This window comes from Macadamia integrifolia, chromosome 1 (genome assembly GCF_013358625.1).
Source record: "Macadamia integrifolia cultivar HAES 741 chromosome 1, SCU_Mint_v3, whole genome shotgun sequence".
Lineage (NCBI taxonomy): Eukaryota > Viridiplantae > Streptophyta > Magnoliopsida > Proteales > Proteaceae > Macadamia > Macadamia integrifolia.
Window position 1 is genome coordinate 21,956,885 of NC_056557.1, and position 19,272 is coordinate 21,976,156.

Below are 19,272 nucleotides of genomic sequence, written 5' to 3' on the forward strand. Positions count from 1 at the left end.
CCAACAAAGTGACTGCTTGATTATTCTTGTAGTTTCAGCCCCCAAGAAGGTCTAATAACTGCAATCTATGATGAAGCTGTTTTCAACAGGATTTAGATTGTGCCCAATTTTACCCTCCATGAGAAAAAGCATACTGCTTTAGCTTTTATGTTGTAACTTCTGTGTTGGACGGACTATATTAATTTCTTGGTTAAAATTGAATTAATAAAAGGTCATTTAGTGGCATGATATGAGCGCTGGTCTCGATTATTTTCAGATTCCTAACTAAATTCAATGTTTCCGGACCCTGAGGGTGGATCAGGGTCGGATTTTTCAGGCCCTGAGTGAGGGTCAGGCCAGGCTTGAGACCAGCTTAAGGGACTCAAGATTGGGTTGGGATTTTCAAAGCCTGGCCCAACTTGACCTTATTACCCAGGACCATATCAACCCACATCAATCCACAACCTCCCCTCCCCTCCCCTCCCCTCCCCCTAAAAAAATATATACTATCTCAATGGAGACTACATAGGAGTGCCAGGATCACCAGATGAAAGTGCTATTGGTTTTGGAACTTTGGTGCGCCACACCCACATGATGTAGAATAATGTAGTGGCATTCTGAAAGGGGATTACAAGCCCAAATCCTAGCAACCATTACAAAAAAATTATAATCGCTGTTTTCCAGCTATCATCAATACATTCCTTAATCCTACACAACTCGTTCTTTGAAGCTAAAAATAAAACATCCCTTACAGTCTTCATGATTCAAGATTAGGTACACTCAACAAAGATAAGAAGCTATTCACCTCAGATGTCCTCAGGACCATTGATAACCTGGACATCACAATGAAAACATAAATAGAAATACTTGTATCCTCCCCACCATTAACTGCTTTTAGATTGAAGGGGGAAAAGAGAAGGGGAAAGAACATAAATGGTATTTTTCTTCTTCTTTTTTTTTTTTTTGGATAAGCTTTCAGAAATTAGAGGAATTTATAGGGACATTACCTTGTTCTCCAGTACGACTCCCTCAGGAATTTCCAGTTGCTCTCCAGGTTTTGCAGCAATGGTCACATTCCCCTTCATAAAAGTAAAACGTTAAGTCAAAGACAAGTTATGTTTTAGTAAGAAAAGGGAAAACCAAAGGAAGCTATGTTCCAGGGCACTTTTGGTGGATATCTGAGAGAAGGGCAAAATTGAACCAATGCTACAATTTCATAGTAAATATACAACAATTTTCACCCTTCATTTTCATCAGTTCCATGAGAAAGTATGAAGAATTTATGCATCAATAACAAAGAGATTATGACAGCAGCAGATGTATGGATGATTGATTGGCCTAAAGCAGATTATCCAAGGAAAACACACCACAAGAAGAATAGTCATTTATGAAGCAGAAGTTTATGTTGTTCGTACCTTAAGTGTTATACCGGCACCAAACCAGACATCACCAGTCACCTTCAAGCTATCAAGCTCAATGATGCTAGGGATGGCCTTGAAGCGAGTTAGGAAGTTTCCAACCTGGAAAACATAAATTAAAAGATTTGCAATGTAACTAAAGAGACCTTCACTTTGTAGGTTGGAGGAAAAAGTGGAACTGGGCAGTAGAGTGAAATAAGTGATATGCTGATCCAATAAAGAGGAATACCATCTATATCTAGGCCCTTGGGCCTTGGTGGGGATTAGGGTAGGACTCAGGACAAAAGTAGCTATAGGAGATCAATTAGAATAGAGTTCTTGTTGGGATAGACTGGAAGATTTCAAGGTTGGTCAGGTGTGGTGCATGTCTCTCTCAGATTAATGGTTCACGTGCATGTAGGTTTGTGTATGTGTGTGTTGTGTGGGTTGGGGCTGCACCCTTGCTACTTGTATTCCCATCTTCTCTCTTTCCTACTGGGGAAAAAAATTATTATAACGGCTGACAATCCCTCAGAAATATTATTACCTTCTTGAACTCTGGCCCCAATTCAATAGTGGGATTTGAAGGATTGCTTCTAGCTATGTTACGGGTTACAAAGCCATCAGATAAGGTATAGAGATCAGACTGCAGTCACAGAGAAAATGCTGTTAACAAGGCTAAAGTATATATATATATATATAACTCCATGATGTAATGGCACAAAGAGATAAAAGGAAAACCTGGACAAGAAGCAAATCAGATGTTGCCTTCACTGGAAGGAATCGAGATCGGGGAACATTGATTCCAATAGCATGATCGAAGAACTAGTTCATAGATAGGAAACAAACATTAAAATAAGAAACTGCAGAAGTCACCAGCGGAAAACATATCAAGAATGGTTTTGGTACATCTGGTGATTACCCGAATTGCTGCACCAGCTGCTGTTTCCAGCTGAAGAACTTTGATCCCATCTACTTCCTGTGAACACCAGTATTTCAAACTTTAAAAACAAAAAATAAAAAAATTATTAACCTACCACAAGCCTCTTTTATGGCGTACCTTAGGGTTTGGAATTATCTCCATTTTCAATTCATTAGCTTCCACAAGCCTTTTGATGGCCTTCAGATTCACCCACCTGCACAAATTTATATATTAATATTTCATCAAATTATAAATACACTTTTCTTGACAACATAATGGCACAAATTTGACTCTCCACCCCCCCCCCTCCCTCCCTGGAGATACATTCTTGAGAGTGGTGTTTTATTCAGATGTGAGTGTGCATAGCCAATAAAAACTTGTGCAGGTGAACACAGCCCAATCTATCTAACCACCTCTGAAAAATTAGTCCACTTACAAGTTGTTTGTGTTGAAAATCTTGAACTTTTCAATAGACTTGAATTCACTGACCTGTATGAAACAGAAATAACATTGCATGTCCCATTCAAAATCCAACAAGAATATTCTAGAAAAATAAAAAAGGCAACCATTAAGTCGGACAAGACTTAGACTATATGGTCATCCTTTCATCTCTTCCATAAAAAAAGTAGGCATAAATAATAAAGAATTGGAGAAAGCATTAGTGAGAAGGGAAAGGAGAAGAACTTTTAACTTACATGCTCATCAGGAACTTGTGCAATTTCCAGGAGCTGCATTCCAAAATGGCAGAATTAGTACAATAAAGGGTAGTGATTACAAGATAAAGCACAGGAATCAATTTATAAAAGACACACAAATGGATGCAGCTCACTGGGTGACCAACATGACATAACAAAAGGTATTTTATTCCTTCTTTTCAAATAATTACATGACATAACAAAGACACCTGATAATTTAAGGAGCTTAGCAACTAAAGTAACCCAAGACTAGACAAAGTAAATTGCATTTCTAATTGTCTCAAGATGATTGACTAAAAGATATCCGTCCTACAAATGAAGAAAAAACTCAAATACTCTAGAAGAAAACTAAAAGATAAGCATACAATTGCAGGTTTAATCCCTGCCATTTAAGAGAAACATGGTGTGAGACTAGAAAAGGCACATCTAACACAGTCAGTAAAATTGTTCATATTGTGGAGCCGTAAACTCCCAATTCAGTTATTCTATATTCAACAAGAACAGAATAAAGGAAGGTCAAAAACATTCATATAAGTAACTAGGGAATATTTAATTGTAAACCTATTTGGCTCAGAAGTCCTATGCCACCAAAAAAATTTCAAAGCTATTTCCAATTTTAAAATACCCTGAATTTGAAGTACTATTCATTCCAAATATCCTCAAGAGCATGAAACTGAAAATATTTAATACTATCTATGCCAACCACAAAAATAAATTATTTGCATGGTTTAAAAGTAATAGGTATTGAAAGTACTAGTGCTGATTTGAGAGTTTCCATGATCAATGACAAGCTCCGAGAAAGTCGTTTGAGGTGATATGTCCATGATCAAAGGAGGCTTGGGGATGCCTCAGTAAGTAGGAGTGATCCGATTCCAATTGAAGGAGCTAAAAGAGCTAGGGACAGGCCTAAAATGACAAAAGGAGAAGTTGTGAGAGACATCATCCATAGTCTAGGTCTTGCCTCAAGTACGACCTCGGATAGAGCCTAATGGCGGGACAAGGATCCATGTAGCCAACCCCATTTAGCTGAGATTCTCCTGACTTGCTGGGCTGTGCTTCTTTCCTCTTCCTTTTATTTAATTTCTCATCTCTCATTTTTTTCATTTCTTTTTTCCCCTATTTTGTTTAGACCTCAGTTTTTCCTACTACATTTGCACGGATTCATGTAGCCGACCACATTAAGTTGTGATAAGGCTGAGTGTTGTTGTTTGTAGAAGTCACAGGTACTGATCTTTCACTCAGAAAACTATGTGGTTATACCTGAGAACAGGATTTGAGAGTGCATTCAGATCCAAATTTCTTATTACATTTTCTCCATTAACCGGACAAAATATCATCTCTAGATTGAAGAAATATCGATTAAAGCTCCTGTAGCTTGCAGAAAATGTTGAGTGTATGATTCTTCGTGCTTTTTCTCAGATTCCATGGCTACCAAAGTTAGAAATATCTTCAGAATTAAATTTTACCCAAAGGAATATGATCTACGAGTGGAAAAAAAATCAGAATCTTTTTCTGGTACGGTGAATTAGTGATCATGAGTAAGCATCTGTGGAAATAACAGGGTGCCTTTGCTGGACATATAAATTTGGATGACCAGATACAAGTGATTGTACTCTTTTGTATAGTATGTTTCTTGTTCAGCATACCTGAACCCTCCCTTCATAGGAAATAAGGGTACCACCCTTGACATCTGCCAAGGTTTTAGGGGTCACCTGCACAAACATGGAGTTTTAGAAAATTATCCAGGTTCTAAAGCCAAAAAGGTGCATGAAAACCATTACCTCCATACAGTATTCATTTTTGTTCTCAATCAAATGGTTTAAGATTTCTATAATAACCAGTCAAGGAGTACCGTTACAAAAATAAAAAAAAGTTGACAAATGGTACATTTTAAATGTTAGATACTATACAGTGCTGACAAAGAGATATTAAAATAAAAAAATAAAAAAAAAAACACCAGAAAAAAACCACAATATTGAAAATGCTGGTCCAAGAAGGGTATAACAAAGGATACTCAGGTCAACAACAGCTCCCAAGTTATCTGAGTTGGCGACAAAGACATACTCCTTACCCTACATGACAAGGATTTGAATAAGACAATATAACATACTTCAGAAGATGTTACAAGTATTAGTCAATCAGATAAATGAATGCATCACACATTCAAGAATCTACCTTCGCCAATAATGCATCAAGCTTGCCACTATTCATCAAGGCCGAAAAGACATCGCCGTGACCAGGAGGATACCTTCACATTTGTATTGTAGGGATGTGTCAATGGGTAACATAAACATGCATTTGTTAAATATACGAAAAGAAAGAAGGGGCCCACCCTTCACTTATAGAAGCGAGAAGGTAAACACTTACTATTGAACATAAACATGGAAAGAGATCACCCAAGGATGCTACATAGAATTTCCCATGAATCAGAACTAAATAAGCTATATGATGCTCACAAAGTAGTGAGCAAGCGTGTATGACATTAACTGGCAGACTACCTCATAACAGACAGGATGTCCAACCCCACCCACACTCCTTTTTAGGCAACAGTTAACTTTATCTACATAAAGGAACTAACATGAAGATAGGAATTGTTACATCCCTATAGAATAGCACATATGATTACAGATCTTTACATTGGTTCACAATGCGCATGTATAATAATCTCGTAGTAAAACCATGGCCCATCTCTCCAGTTCTCCATCAACGAATCTGAATACTCAAGAAGGAACCTATAACTTTACATGTTTCCGAAGATTGACTTGTTCTCTAAAAATTCCTCTCTCCTTTCATCTAGGTACAACACCACCTTATTTCCCTCCTAAATCTCCCAGTAGAGGAGAATTTTGGTATAGGTTTCCATACTTAAAAGAATAGTTTAAATTTTTTTAAAATACATGACATACAATATGTATCAACTAAGCATGATGCTTTAACAATTAAGTATGACAGAATAAAAACATGACAAACAGATCACTTGAAGAACATAAAAAATGTAATATTGTTAGCAAATATAAGTTATATAACACAGAAAAAATACACTGCATTTTGTCCTGATATAGTGATATGTACTCAGATAATATCAATCATGAAAGGGGGTACTGAAGGTCATATACAAGGAAAACAGGAATACAGGCCCACCAAGTATTTATAGTATAGATTAATACATGAATTTCCCAAAAAAAATAAAAGAAAAGAAAAGAAAATAGTTAGAGCGAAGTATGAATACTGGAATGGCATACCATCCATCCTTGCCAGTTTGTCCCTTGCATGGAAGTGGCAAAAAATCTTCAACAACCAATCGAGGATATTGACTCTGGAGAAATTTTGTTAACAGTGTTAAAATTTATGGCTCTTAGGAGTCTACAACCAAATGTGAGGCAAAAGGGGGGGGGGGGGGGGAATTATTGTCTCCAAGGTTCAATATTTTTTTTTACTTATAATTAGATCGGATAATTCTTTCACTATTTAAGATTCCCCAATCTCTTGGACTTCCATTACAATTTCAACTTCCTAAATTCTTCCATCTATACTTCATGCATTCATTCCATTTGGATGCCATGCTGATAATCAAAATTGTCTATTTTACCCTCAATTCCTTTCTACCTTTATTTTCACTTGAAAATTTTTCAAAATGAGGAAATAAAAAACTGTTTCAGGAAACATAGATACATGATATCTCATGATACTAGGCTTGGGTTGATATTTTCAAAAAATTTAAAGAGACGGGATGTAGCCAAAAAATTGGGAGAAAATTAGGGCATAATAGACCATCTAGAAAGCCTACATGACATGTACATGGAATGAATGGATGACATGCAAATGAAAGAAGTTATGATGCTGAGTTCTTGTATGAAATTATTATGAAAGTTCAATAAACTGGGAATCTTGAATTACCTGGTCTAATTGTAAGGAAAATTTTTCAATCAGGGAGACACTAAATTTCCAAAAACAAATTGCAAAAGATATCCAGACCTGATTAAAAGTATGAATTTCAACATTTGACGTTGAGTATTTCTCAACAATCTGGCATTGACCAATCCCAATGATTAGAATTCTGATAGAAATGAATATAGTCGGTTCGAAGAAAATAAAAATTAGAGGACAAGCTCACTTACCTTAAGTGTATCATCATGTGTGTTGAATGAGTTCATTAGAAGCAGGGGAACATTGCACCCGTATTTGGAATTAAGTGACTGCGCGAGTAATTAGAAAAGTAAGGTAAGAACAATCCACTATGTTATACCTAAAGAGAGAGAGAGAGAGAGAGAGAGAGAGAGAGAGAGAGAGAGAGAGAGAGAGAGAGAGAGTAGGATGCAAACTGTTACAAACTGACCTCAATTTGAATGACAATTAGGTCAAGAAATGTCAACCCATTACGAACTTCGATGACAGACCTGTAATAAAGCAGAAGATAGAAAGTTTACCCTTTTTTTTTCCTGTAAAGGAAGATATAAAGTTTACGGTTCATAAAAATAATAAAAGAAAATAAAATAGATCTCTACCCTTTGAAACTTAACCATCATATGGCCAATATGGATTCTCACTGTGACAGAGTTTAATAATGCCACTTATTTTCCAAAGTGCAAACTTGACCTGATATATATAAATATATATATATATATATATATATATAATTCATTTAATTCCTATTGAGTAGCATTCCATACTGAATGAAAATACAAATTATCAGAAAATTTTGCATGAAATATTGAGCAAAAACTCATCTCCTTCTTACAGATTATGAATTTTGTTACGCTCGCCATCCCATGCTCTATGAAAATAATTAATTACCTATAAGAAATAATGAGAATTAATGTTCAACAGTTAAACTTATCCAGAAAAGGCAGTGCTTATTCCTGTTAAATTCATAAATTAAAGAATACAGGGACTATGTTAAACAGATTATGCCTCTGTCAAGTTCAATCTGTAAGGCCACACATTAAAACAGAGATGATGGAGAAGTATGGGATCGGTTGTGGACAAAATGCAAGATAATAGGAAACCTTCCTAATAAACCAGAAAGGAACTAAGAGGTTAAGACTGATTATCAACTAACTTGCACCACTATAACAAAACACAGATGTCCATATCAATAAAAAGAAGTCCCCCACATGATATTTCATTTAAATAACGGAAAACCAATTTTTTCAAATTCCTGCATTTTTATTATTTCTATGTCAAAAATATTGCCAAGATGTCATGCAGATCAGAAACAGAGGAGAGCTGAAATGTACCATGATTAATCATCTTCGATGGATTCCATTAAAAAAAAAAAAAAAAAAATTCCTCTTCAATAGAAATAGTTACAGTAATGACCTCTAGTTTCCAGACCACAAGCTACAGAAGCATCTTAATCAATATCAATCGGAAAAAGGTGGCCAGGTATATTACTTGGGACCAGTACAACCCATCGTCGTCCCCAAACCTCCATTGAGCTTCAACACAACAAGTTTGTCCAAGAGATTCTTCGTTTCCGAGATATCTGCATTAATTCAGATTATTCAGAGCTTGATAAGAAGAAATAGTCATCGAATAAATGAAAAGAAAAAAAAAAACCAGGAACCAAGACCAGTTAGAACTCATCAAGATATTTATGAAGCTAATAGACGCATCAAACAAACCAGAACATTACCATCAGGAGAAGGAGCTAGAGTATCGTATGGAACAACTACTTCATCAGTCGGAGTCTGAATCTTGTTCCACTCAATGTATTGAGCTTCGCCACTTCAATTCACAATTCACCACAAAACGATCAGTAAAAGTTAAGAAAAATGACAAATATACACATATCGAATATAATAACTCTACCTGAGATAACGAGCGACAAGATTGATGAATCCAGCCTTCTCGTTCTCACTGCCAAAAGCAACAAAAAATAAAAGCTCAGATCTAAGATCTTACGCTTCAACAGGCACAATTGCAAACCAGAAACAACGAATCGGAGCTTTAAAACAATCTTTATGCATCGAAACCAAAGAAAATCGATTAAGATACCAAAAGGAAGCTTCAAAAAGCAAAGCACCTGATCTGATTGAGGCCTGCAACTGCGGATTGAAGCTTGGAGATCTTCTCGGCTTTGGGAGGATTAAAAGCAACAGTAGCCATTAGAGACAGAGAAAGAGGTTCGAGTTCGAGCAGAGAAAGAGACAGAGAGAGAAGCAGAGGATGGACTCTAAGAAGTGCGAGAGAAATGGGGAACTTGTAAGAAAGGGGAGAATGCAAGAAAGAGAGATGACAAACATCGCGTATTTAGCTAATGGGCACTTAAGTCTCTTCACACAAACAACCGTTACGAAGGAAGGAAAGCACATTCCGGAACATACGATGCATTCTTGTCAGAAAGACCAATTAGCGAAAGCGATGGAGCCTTTCTTACGCAAAGCGGCAAAGGTTCGAGAAAGCCACGTGGCGGATTACGAGGAAGGGGTATTCAAGGACGTCCTTCCATTAGAATATGGCTTGGGTCCCACAACGGCCTTTTGCTTTCCTGCTTTGCTGTCAGCCTAGTAAAATCTGAAATCCCAGCAACCGTGGCTCACACATAGCCGTTCGTTTCGTCCAATGGATTATATTCAACATCAACTTTCGTGTCGTTTCGAAATTACAGCCCAATAAGGTTCTTGTGCTGATTGGTCACAGCTGGTCCTGATAGAACTAGGGGTGTCAACAGTTGGGCCAGGTCAATCTCAATCGGGCCTAGTCGGAACTTGATCACTTGAAAATTTTGTATCATGAATGTCCGTTTAAGTAAATTGAGGATTGTGTGGATTAGGCACACGGTTTCAAGCTCGATTCCTCATTTGTGCATTTACGATTTAAGTGGAGATCATGGTGGTGGGTTACTGTGCTAGTCTCCCCGAGGATTAGTTGAGGTGCGCGTAAGCTGGCACGGACACCTTGGTAAAAAAAAAAAAAAAAAAGTAAACGGGCTTAGCTTTGGGGGGCATGGGACAGTTTATAATCGGGTCGGTCAATGTCGGGCTTTAATGTTATCTTAAATGGGTCTTATAATTAACTGGGTTACAGACCTATTTAAGTCTAAATGGGCTTTAAACGTGTCTACCCTAAAAGTCTTTTCTTAAATGGATTAAAGGCCGAGTAGTATGTGATTCAAATCTTTCATAAAGAAGATAAATGATATAAAATTATAGTTGTTCTTACATTAAAAAACAAAAAAGGAAGAAAAAGAGATTATGACCGTTATAACTTACAAAACAAAGCCTAATTAAATCAAATCCTATTACGGAGCAAAAGGTAAGAAAGTTTAATTAGTTTCTTACTAGAAGTGGTAAAATATGAATTTTATGCAGTATTAAAGGAGCTTGGGCTGGGTCGGGCTACAACTAGTCGATTCAAGCTGGGCATATAAATATGTCGATTCGATTGGGCGACTGACAGGCTAGCTACCTACACCGTGAAGATTGACATGTTTATTAATTAGGTCAGTCCAGGTCAAGCCGTAAATGTGTTAGGCTCGATTGGACCTACTAGTGTAGGCTTAAAATTGACACCCCTAGATAGGAGCTGAAGTCAATTTGAACCAAACTAAATTCCAAACTCTTTCATAATAAATCGATTTAAAGAGATTATCAAGGGGAATGACAAGGATTTGGAACCAGCTCCAATTGGTCTATTAAAGTTGACCTATATGGCTTGTTCTACCACTTGGTCAAAAAAGGGACAATGTTTTTCTGTCTGCGAGAAGTCCTTATGTCACATATACATGAGTGTACGATGACCACTTTGTCCCTACTTGGAGTTGCATGCCTGTGTGTGCAAGGGTAGGCACAGGGACTTCTTTTTTTATTTATTTATTTGGTAGAGGCATAGGGACTTCTCGCAAACAAAAAACACTTGTTGAATAATTTTAATCATATTGGCCATTGGGTGGCTGGAAATTTTTTTTTTATTATTCTTTTTTGGATGAGTAAGTTGTAAAATTTAGGGTAATTTACAGCACCACCTCTTCGAGAATGCCACTATTATAAGAACACTCCCTCTACTTCACCAAATTAGACTCAAACCCCCTACCGTCAGTCACTGTTAAGGAATATACCTTATATGCTGATGTCAGTTATTATATTTTATTTTAAATACCAAAATGCCCTTACTAAATATGAAGTACCTAAAATACCCAAACCCTCCCTGTTTCTTCCTTTCTCTGTTCCTTCCAATTCATATTCCAATTCCAAGCTTCCTTCAATCCACCATGGAATGGACCAGAGGCCGCACCATCGGTTGTGGCTCTTTTGCCACAGTCTCCCTTGCTAAAACTCACCGGTTCGGTGAGGTTTTCTCCGTGAAATCTGTGGAGCGTAACACATGAGAATGGTCGATTAATGTACAATCTCTTCATGGAGTTTGTCTCCAGTGGTACCTTCACCAACGCTATTCGAGATCACGGTCAGAATGTTTTGATTGGAACAGATGGTGCCAAGATTGCTGACTTGGGTTGCACGAGATGGATCGATGAGGAGGCTCTGACGATGCCGATTGCCTATTGTCAGAACCCCTATTTTCATGGCACCTGAAGTGGCTCGAGGGGATGAACAGAGTTTCCTTGCCGACATTTGGGCAAGGATGTTTCACATCTGTTGATTCCTTTCACATTTCTTTCTCTTCCCCTCTTTGCACTCTCTATCCCTTCATGACTAAGAAAATCAGAGCTCCTTCTCTCAGTTTCGTCTTCAGCAATCACTTCCTTCCACCACAAATCACCAGTTATGCATGAAACAGAGTTGCACGATTTATTTGATGATTCAGATTACGCTGTGTCACAGCAGTAGCTAACTAATCTCTTGATTTTCTTAGGATTTCTTTCAATCTCTCTTTCTCATCGCAACAAATTTCCTAGGTCGATTGCTGTCCGTCTCCACTACCACATCTTTTTTCAATTTTTCTAGGCTCTCTCGCTATTCTCTATCACCTCTTGTTCTCTCTTTGATTTTTTTTAGTGAATTCTCTTGTGAGATATATTATTTGTCTTGCCATGTCTGCAGAGAATCCAAGGTGTTCTGCAGTGCAAAGAACACAAGTACAAACCCTAATCTACTGATTCTCGCCATGTCTGCAGGCATTCTCAACTCAACGAGAATCTCAAAGAGAAGCATGAGATCAATCGAAAGATCTCCCTCCCAACTCCCAAGCAGCAACATATCGATTTTGATGCCTCTCCTTCCTCCTCGCTTCCCAGATCTCCAAAACAATATCGCTCTAAAATCGAACCTCTGATTCTCTCTTCAATCATTCCTAACTCCGTCGTCGAAGGTGGAGAGAGCATGTTACGCCCCGTTCACATAGAACCGGACCGATGATTGGGTTTCCTCCGGGTAACCCAAAAACCACCAGGATCATCTGATACAGTAACCAAACCACAACAAGCCACATGTGATCAATGGAATGTAATAACAAAATACAGTGGAAGTCTTGTCATTGTTAATAACCTGTAATTCCCACATACTCTTGATACCTAAATTTTTATACATAAAATATTTACATGTGCGCTCATAGGCATGATAATTACACAAAAAATAGTAATTTAAATATCGAGAGCACAAAAGGGGAATATACCAAAACAATCAAAAAGTACGGTAAGCTGAATCTATCATTGTTGCCTAGCAACACAACTCTCACACAGGCAACCTTCACCGTGTTTAAATTCTTTGGGGACCCATCAATCCCCTCAAGGGTTTCGTCAGTGGGGACCCGGCACAAGTTCCTCTACTGAATAGCCTGCAAAATCATCTACAAATATGTGTATATGAGAGGTGAGCTCACTAGCTCAGTAAATGGAAAGAAAGACACACACAAGCAAATGTGATTCAAATAAATACTATATATGTGCCATTCGTTTAAATCTTAGTCCACCTAAACAATCATTCTAGGTTATAGGTAACATGCCACTCACAACCACAATGTGCGTATACCCCGAGTCCAATACAGGTTCTCCATTCTGTGATACGCCCATAGGGTTGTCAGAGAAGGTCCACTGTGTGCACTCAGAAAAGTAAATCGTGGCCGAACCATAGTAGAAATGTAAATCGTGGTCGAACCACAACAAAAAAGTAAATCGTGATCGAACCACAGCAGAAAAGTAAATCGTGGTCGAACCACAGTAGAAAAGTAAATCGTGACCGAACCACAGCAAAAAATTAAATCGTGGCCTAACCATAGCAGAAATTAAAAGCAGTATCATTGGCCCTCTGAATATATCACCAAGGTTTTCAACTATCCTAATGATCAGCCAAGCGTACTTCTAACCACCACGGTGGTCCGCGATCGACGCTTCCCCCCAGTGATAACCTAATATGTAAACCCCTGTTGGGAAGGGTCGTAGCACGAGGGTTTATGAAATCCTACCACATGCTCTTAAATTTGATAAGTTGGGCATCCAACTTTTTCCCATCTATTTTAACGGAATATGGCCTTTACACTTCATTTAATTGTGTTACCTTACCCGTAGGTGTGCTAACAATCAATTTGCTTTCCAAAGCCCTGGGTGTCACATCAATCTTACTAACAAATTTTTTAGATATAAAAGAATGTGATGCACCAGAATCAAATAATACATAAGCTAGTATTCCCGAGATAGATAGGATACCTGCTACAACATCGGAGCTTGCCTTAACTTTTTCAGCTGATAATGCATACATTCTCCCTTGAGGTGGACCACCTTGAATCAAGGCGGGTCTAGGAATAGGAGGCTGATTTTGCACCATAGCTGGCTTGTATGAACAATCCTTTGCAAAATGCCCAAGTGAGCGACAAACATAGCACCTATTCTGAGAGGCTAGCACCAGTACTGGTGCCCTTTGTATCTGGCCCTGTGTAGTAGGAGGACGAGGCAGCCGTGGAGCCATAGGCACCGTGCTAGTGTTTGGGCGAAAAGAGGTAATACCTAATCTATTGGGTAGTTGGGGCATGTACCCTGATGATCTATAGGGCAGCTAATATGATGGATCATAGTTATATGGCCCATGGTAGCTCTTGTTTGGGTTGCTTGAATCTGCATAGGGATTGGATCTCTTCTAGAGTCCATGTGTAGTGGAGAACTCTCCCCTCTGCTTGTCTTCTATAGTTTTGGCCATCTGGACAATTTGAGAAAAATTAGTCAAATCCACGGCCCCCAAGATAGTGCCAATAGATACCTTTAGCCCTTTCAGAAATTTCTTTGCCTTTTCCTCGGTTGTTTCATGTGTGGAGGGGAAAAGTAAAATAGTTCCTCAAACACTACTGGTGCTCAAGGACCGACCTGTTTCCCTGAATCAAAGATGAGAATTCAGTCTCCTTCCGATCTCTGAAGCTTGAGGGATAATAATTTGATAGAAACATTTCCTTGAACTATTCCCATGTTGGTTCCGGATGGGTTGCTAACAAGATGGGCTTAGTAGCCTTCCACCATGAATCAACTTCATTTCTTAACTATAACCTAGCACAGATGAGTTTCTGAGGTTCTGTGCATTCTATCACTTCAAATATCTTCTCCAATTCTAGGATCCATCGATCCGGCTGTAATGGATCACTCCCCACCTTGGTGAAGATAGATGGCAAGTGCCTCTTAAATGATTCCACCTGCCTTGCAATAGTGGAGGCTGGTGGATAGTATGGAGGATATGTCGGATAATACTAGTATGAGGGAGGCACCATATATGGAGGAGTGACATAAGGAGGAAACCGTGGAGTGACACCAGGTGGAATACCTCCAGGTTGATCCTGTAGTGGTGCTGCAGGTAAAGCACTCCCTTGTGTCTCAACAAGTGGTGCTCGAGGAGAAGCACCCCCCGACTATACTCTAACACCAGGTTCAATAGGAGGATCCTGTGGGAAGGGTACCCCACGAGGATGTTGACCCATGTACAAAGGGTGCAACTGTTGTTGTACAACATTCATAAGGGTTTGTTGTTGTTGGAGTAACTATTACTAGAAGGCCTGTTGCAACTGTTGGATAAAAGTCGCAACATCATTAGGAGTAACAACAAGAGGAGGATCCAAAATTTCTGGGGTAGGTGAGCCCTCAACTATATCTTCTTGTCTAGGACTCTCCCATAGTTGAGGTTCCCAAAGGGTAGGTGGTTGTCCAATAAGACGAGAACCACGCGGGGCCCCTCTTGTATTACTACCGGGTCTAGTACATACCATGATGCTTTATACCTGGATTGCATCAAGATTTGGTACAACTAAGTACCACATTTATTTCATGTAAGCACAAGACGATCACATTTATGTCCCCCATCACGCATTCGCAGTGCAGTTCATCATCATAGCATGCATTCCAACATTGAGTTCTATATTGTATCACAATTATTTCCTCACAAGCATTTATGGAAATTTATCTCACATTAGCTGCTAATTTGCATAAAAGTGGGCTATACAAGGCTAAAAATCAAATCCCAGAAATTTTGGAATTTCGGGCCAAAATTTACACACCGGTGGGTTGTACCGGCGGTTGGGTCATTTTCATGACCCACCGGTCTTGTCGCGAGTTATGTTTTTAAGACAGAAAACCCTCTATTTTCAAAAACTCTTCATTTCCCTCTTCTTTCTCTCTTCTCTAAATCGCCCCAAGCACCCAAGAAACATCCAAGGAGCCATTTGCAAGCCTTGACCACACTTCTTCCTTAGATCTACGGTCTCTACATCTCATTATCAACATCAAGTAAGTAGATTTTCCTTTCTTCACTTTGGGATTTCGGTTTCTTTTGCTCATTAACCTCAAAAATCCCTTTTCTCTTGATTTTCTTTAACTAAAATCAAATGTAGTATGTGTTCATGATACTTATCTCATGAATCTCTACATTAATCATTCATATATGCCATATCCATGATTTGATAACCATATTTCCCCAAAACCTTTACTGTTTTAGGGTTCTCTAATTTTCTCTTTTCTTTCTTGCATATATATGATTGAATGAGTCTACCCATCCACATTTGATTGCACATTGGTGGTAGAATTGCTACATTGTACATGTGCATCATTTTCTCAATTTAGTATGAAGTTTTCCCCCATTTTCTAGTTTAGTATCCTTAAGAAATTTGGGGCATTCACTATTTGGCCTCGATATGTCAAATTACATCTATTTCCATGGAATTGAACCTTTTCTCTAATGTTGTTGCTAAAGATTTCCTCAATGTTTTGGGTATGCAGTGGTCTGTGCTCTTTTATTCATAATTTCCCCCTTTTCTTCCTTTGAGGAAACCAATCAATTGTTTACATTGTTGCTAATTTGGTAAATTCATGTCTCTATACTTCAACATATATATGCTCCCATCACTTGCCCTTATCAATGCATTGCATCAAGTATTGAACTTTTCTATGATATTCATTTATCCGCATATGATCTTTGCCATTCGTCACTCCCATGAATTTCCATTATGTCATTGGCATTATCCTCATAGGGTTATTCTCCCTCATTGGTCATGCTACATGCATTGTTTTTTTCCAATATTGCCTACCATAGGTGCATCATTTTCACCATTACTCTCCTAAGGTCATATTGTTTTGTTTCCTTATGTTCTCCCTTTTGTTTTACTTTATCCACTTAACATTCTGTTATTTTTCTTACACGCTCTTTTCTATATGTTATAGGATGTATTCACGCAAAGGCAAGGGAGCAGCCTCTTCTTCTAGAAGTGGGCATTCCTCTAGTAGGAGAAGGAGTGATTCCTCTTCAAATTCCTCAACTTCCCGAGCTCAACCCACACAAGACTTATCCAAGGAGTTCAAGGATTATGATGAGTATGTATTTCGCAGTCTTAAAGCTGCACGCTCTTGAGTTGTGTTCTCCAAGAGGTCTATTTCATTGGAGAAATCTGTGGTGGTCGAGGACTTTGTTCGGTTTGGTTACTCGAGAAATTCACGGTCCTTGGTTGGAAATCCATGCTTACTTTCAATCAGCGCGGCTACCCCAACCTCGTGAAGTTATTCTACTGTAATTTGGAGGTGGTGTATGATGGTAGGGTGTGTACACTATCACCAGTCGGGTGAAGGGCTGGAACATCAGGCTCCCAATTGATTTGTTGGCAGAGATCCTGGGCATCTCACTGGAAGTCACATGGTATTATTGTCCTCCCAGGGGTAGGGCCTTGGGTCCTCACATGAGCGAAAACTTCCAGAAGCACATCTACCAGACCATCTGTGGTAGCAAGACCCAACCTGAGTCTGAGATAGCCTTCCACCTTGAGGTCAGAATTTTTAGTAGACTGGCTCAGTTCAACCTGGTTCCCCATGTTGGGCATCGAAACCAGATGAATTTTATGGCTGCCTACGTGGCCTACTGCCTCTACATCGCACTAGGTGGTCCACCACGCTTTTGCCGTCCATACGTGATTGTGAAGATGATGGAGCATCATGCAGCCCATCTAGCTGATAGTAATTACCCTTACTCTAGGTCACTCACCAAGATCTTTAAGTATTTCCATGTGGACATGGAGGGTGAGATGGGTAGTGGTCCCGCAAACCGTTTTGCCCAGGGCATCTTACACAAAATGGAGCTGTACCATCTAATAGAGCCAATGGTGGGAGGGGTAGCCCAGGAGGAGGGTGGTGATGACGAGGAGGACGATGATGACTATATCCTTGAGGAGGAGGATATAGATGTGGACATAGAGATGGAGGATGAGGTTCCCCTCAGATCAGCTCCACCATCTCTAGGTAGAAGGTTTGATTTATAGAGTATAATGGCCAGTTTGAAGGCTCTTCAGGAGGGTCAGGAGAAGCTCCTGATAGGGCAGGCGGAGATGAAAGAAACTCAGGCAAGCATGATCATAGACATTGATGATGTAGACCATGGTTTGGAAGTAGCCGCTACGAACATGGCGGAGAGTCTCAAGCATATACAGGATAGTGTGGAATTGGTGAATCGTCGATTCGATTACTATGATCGCCACTTAGGTATTAACTCAAGAGAGCAAGTGGAGGAGGTCATCAACTTGGATACATTGATGATGAGGATTGACAACTGTCTTTCTTCCTTTTTCGTTTATGATTTGAAATTGGAAATTCCATCTTCTTTCTTCCTTCCCTTATGGATTGTAACTTTGGGAACTTTGTCTTCTTTTCTTCTTTTCCTGTCTGTTCTCTTACCTAAATTATTGGAATAGTTCTCTAATGTGTAGAGAACTCTTGGTGTAATTATGTGATGAATTCTCTCTGATATGTGGAATGTTTATGATATTATAAATTCTTATTTGTTGTATGCACTTTTGGTATCCCAAACATACGAATACATCATGGCAAAATTTTTAAGTTTTCTGCCTTTCTAGAATTTTATTGAAGTCTTTTATATTTTTTCCCCAACCCCTTGTCTCAGTTTGGGTTTCTAAGAATTTAGACTTGTAAGTTGTGTGAATAGAGCATCGCCACTCTGATACCATTGTTGTCATGCTCCGTTCACATAGAACTAGACCGGTGACTGGGTTCCCTCTGGGTAACCTAAAAACCACCAGGATGATCTGAGAAAGTAACCACAACACAGCAGGCTACACGTGATCAATGGAATGTAATAGCATAATATATTGGAAGTCTAATCATCGTTAATAACCTGTAATTCTCACATACTCTTGATACCCAAATTGTTATACATAAAATATTTATATGTGGGCCCGTAGGCGTGATAATTACACAAGAAATAACAATTTAAATATCGAGAGCACAAAAGAAGAATATACCAAAACAATCAAAAAGTACGACAAACCAAATCTATCACTGTTGCCCAGCAACACAACTCTCACACGGGTAGCCTTCACCGTGTTTAAATTCTTTGGGGATCCACCAATCCCCCACTGGGGTTTCATTAGTGGGACCCAACACGGGCTCCTCTACTGAATAGCCTACAAAATTATCTAAAAAGGTGTGTACATGACGGATGAGCTCACTAGCTCAGTAAATGGAAAGAAAGACACATACAAGCAAATGCAATTCAAATAAATACTATATGCGTGCAATTTGTTTTAATCCTAGTTCACCTAAACAATCATTCTAGGTCATAGGTAACGTGCTACTCACAACCACAGTGCGCGTATGCCCCAGGTCGGAGATGCATTGTCCATCCCGCGATACACCCATAAGGTTATCGAAAAAGGCCCATCATGAGCACTTGAAAAAGTAAATCGTGGCCAAACCACAATTGAAATGTAAACCGTGGCCGAACCACAGCAAAAAAGTAAATCATGGCTGAACCATGATAGAAATTAAAAGTAGTACGATTGGCCCTCTGAAGATATCACCAAGGTTTCCAACTGTCCTAATGATCAACCAGGCATACTTCTAACCACCACG

General features: G+C 38.9%; 1 protein-coding gene across 1 annotated transcript; it reads right to left on the minus strand.

Moving 5' to 3' along the window:
• Nucleotides 1-576: 576 nt before the first annotated feature.
• Nucleotides 577-9,214, minus strand: LOC122081536 (UTP--glucose-1-phosphate uridylyltransferase). The gene is made up of 21 exons (XM_042648694.1): nt 9,019-9,214; nt 8,805-8,852; nt 8,629-8,720; nt 8,388-8,478; nt 7,330-7,390; nt 7,112-7,189; nt 6,969-7,019; nt 6,236-6,309; nt 5,169-5,241; nt 5,008-5,065; nt 4,775-4,821; nt 4,640-4,705; nt 2,994-3,026; nt 2,735-2,787; nt 2,437-2,512; nt 2,299-2,355; nt 2,118-2,201; nt 1,924-2,022; nt 1,395-1,499; nt 987-1,058; nt 577-812 (listed from the first exon to the last, which is right to left on the minus strand). The coding sequence occupies exons 1-21, from the start codon at nt 9,099-9,101 to the stop codon at nt 786-788; spliced, it is 1,428 nt and encodes a 475-aa protein (XP_042504628.1). The 5' UTR covers nt 9,102-9,214; the 3' UTR covers nt 577-785.
• Nucleotides 9,215-19,272: the final 10,058 nt, after the last annotated feature.

Coding starts and splice junctions, on each gene's coding strand:
- LOC122081536 (XM_042648694.1), bottom strand. CDS start 9,101: ATGGCTACTGTTGCTTTTAATCCTCCCAAAGCCGAGAAGATCTCCAAG. Junction 8,721..8,804: donor CTTGTCGCTCGTTATCTCAG/GTAGAGTTATTA, acceptor TGTGAATTGAAG/TGGCGAAGCTCAATACATTG. Junction 2,202..2,298: donor CAGCTGGTGCAGCAATTCGG/GTAATCACCAGA, acceptor TCTATGAACTAG/TTCTTCGATCATGCTATTGG.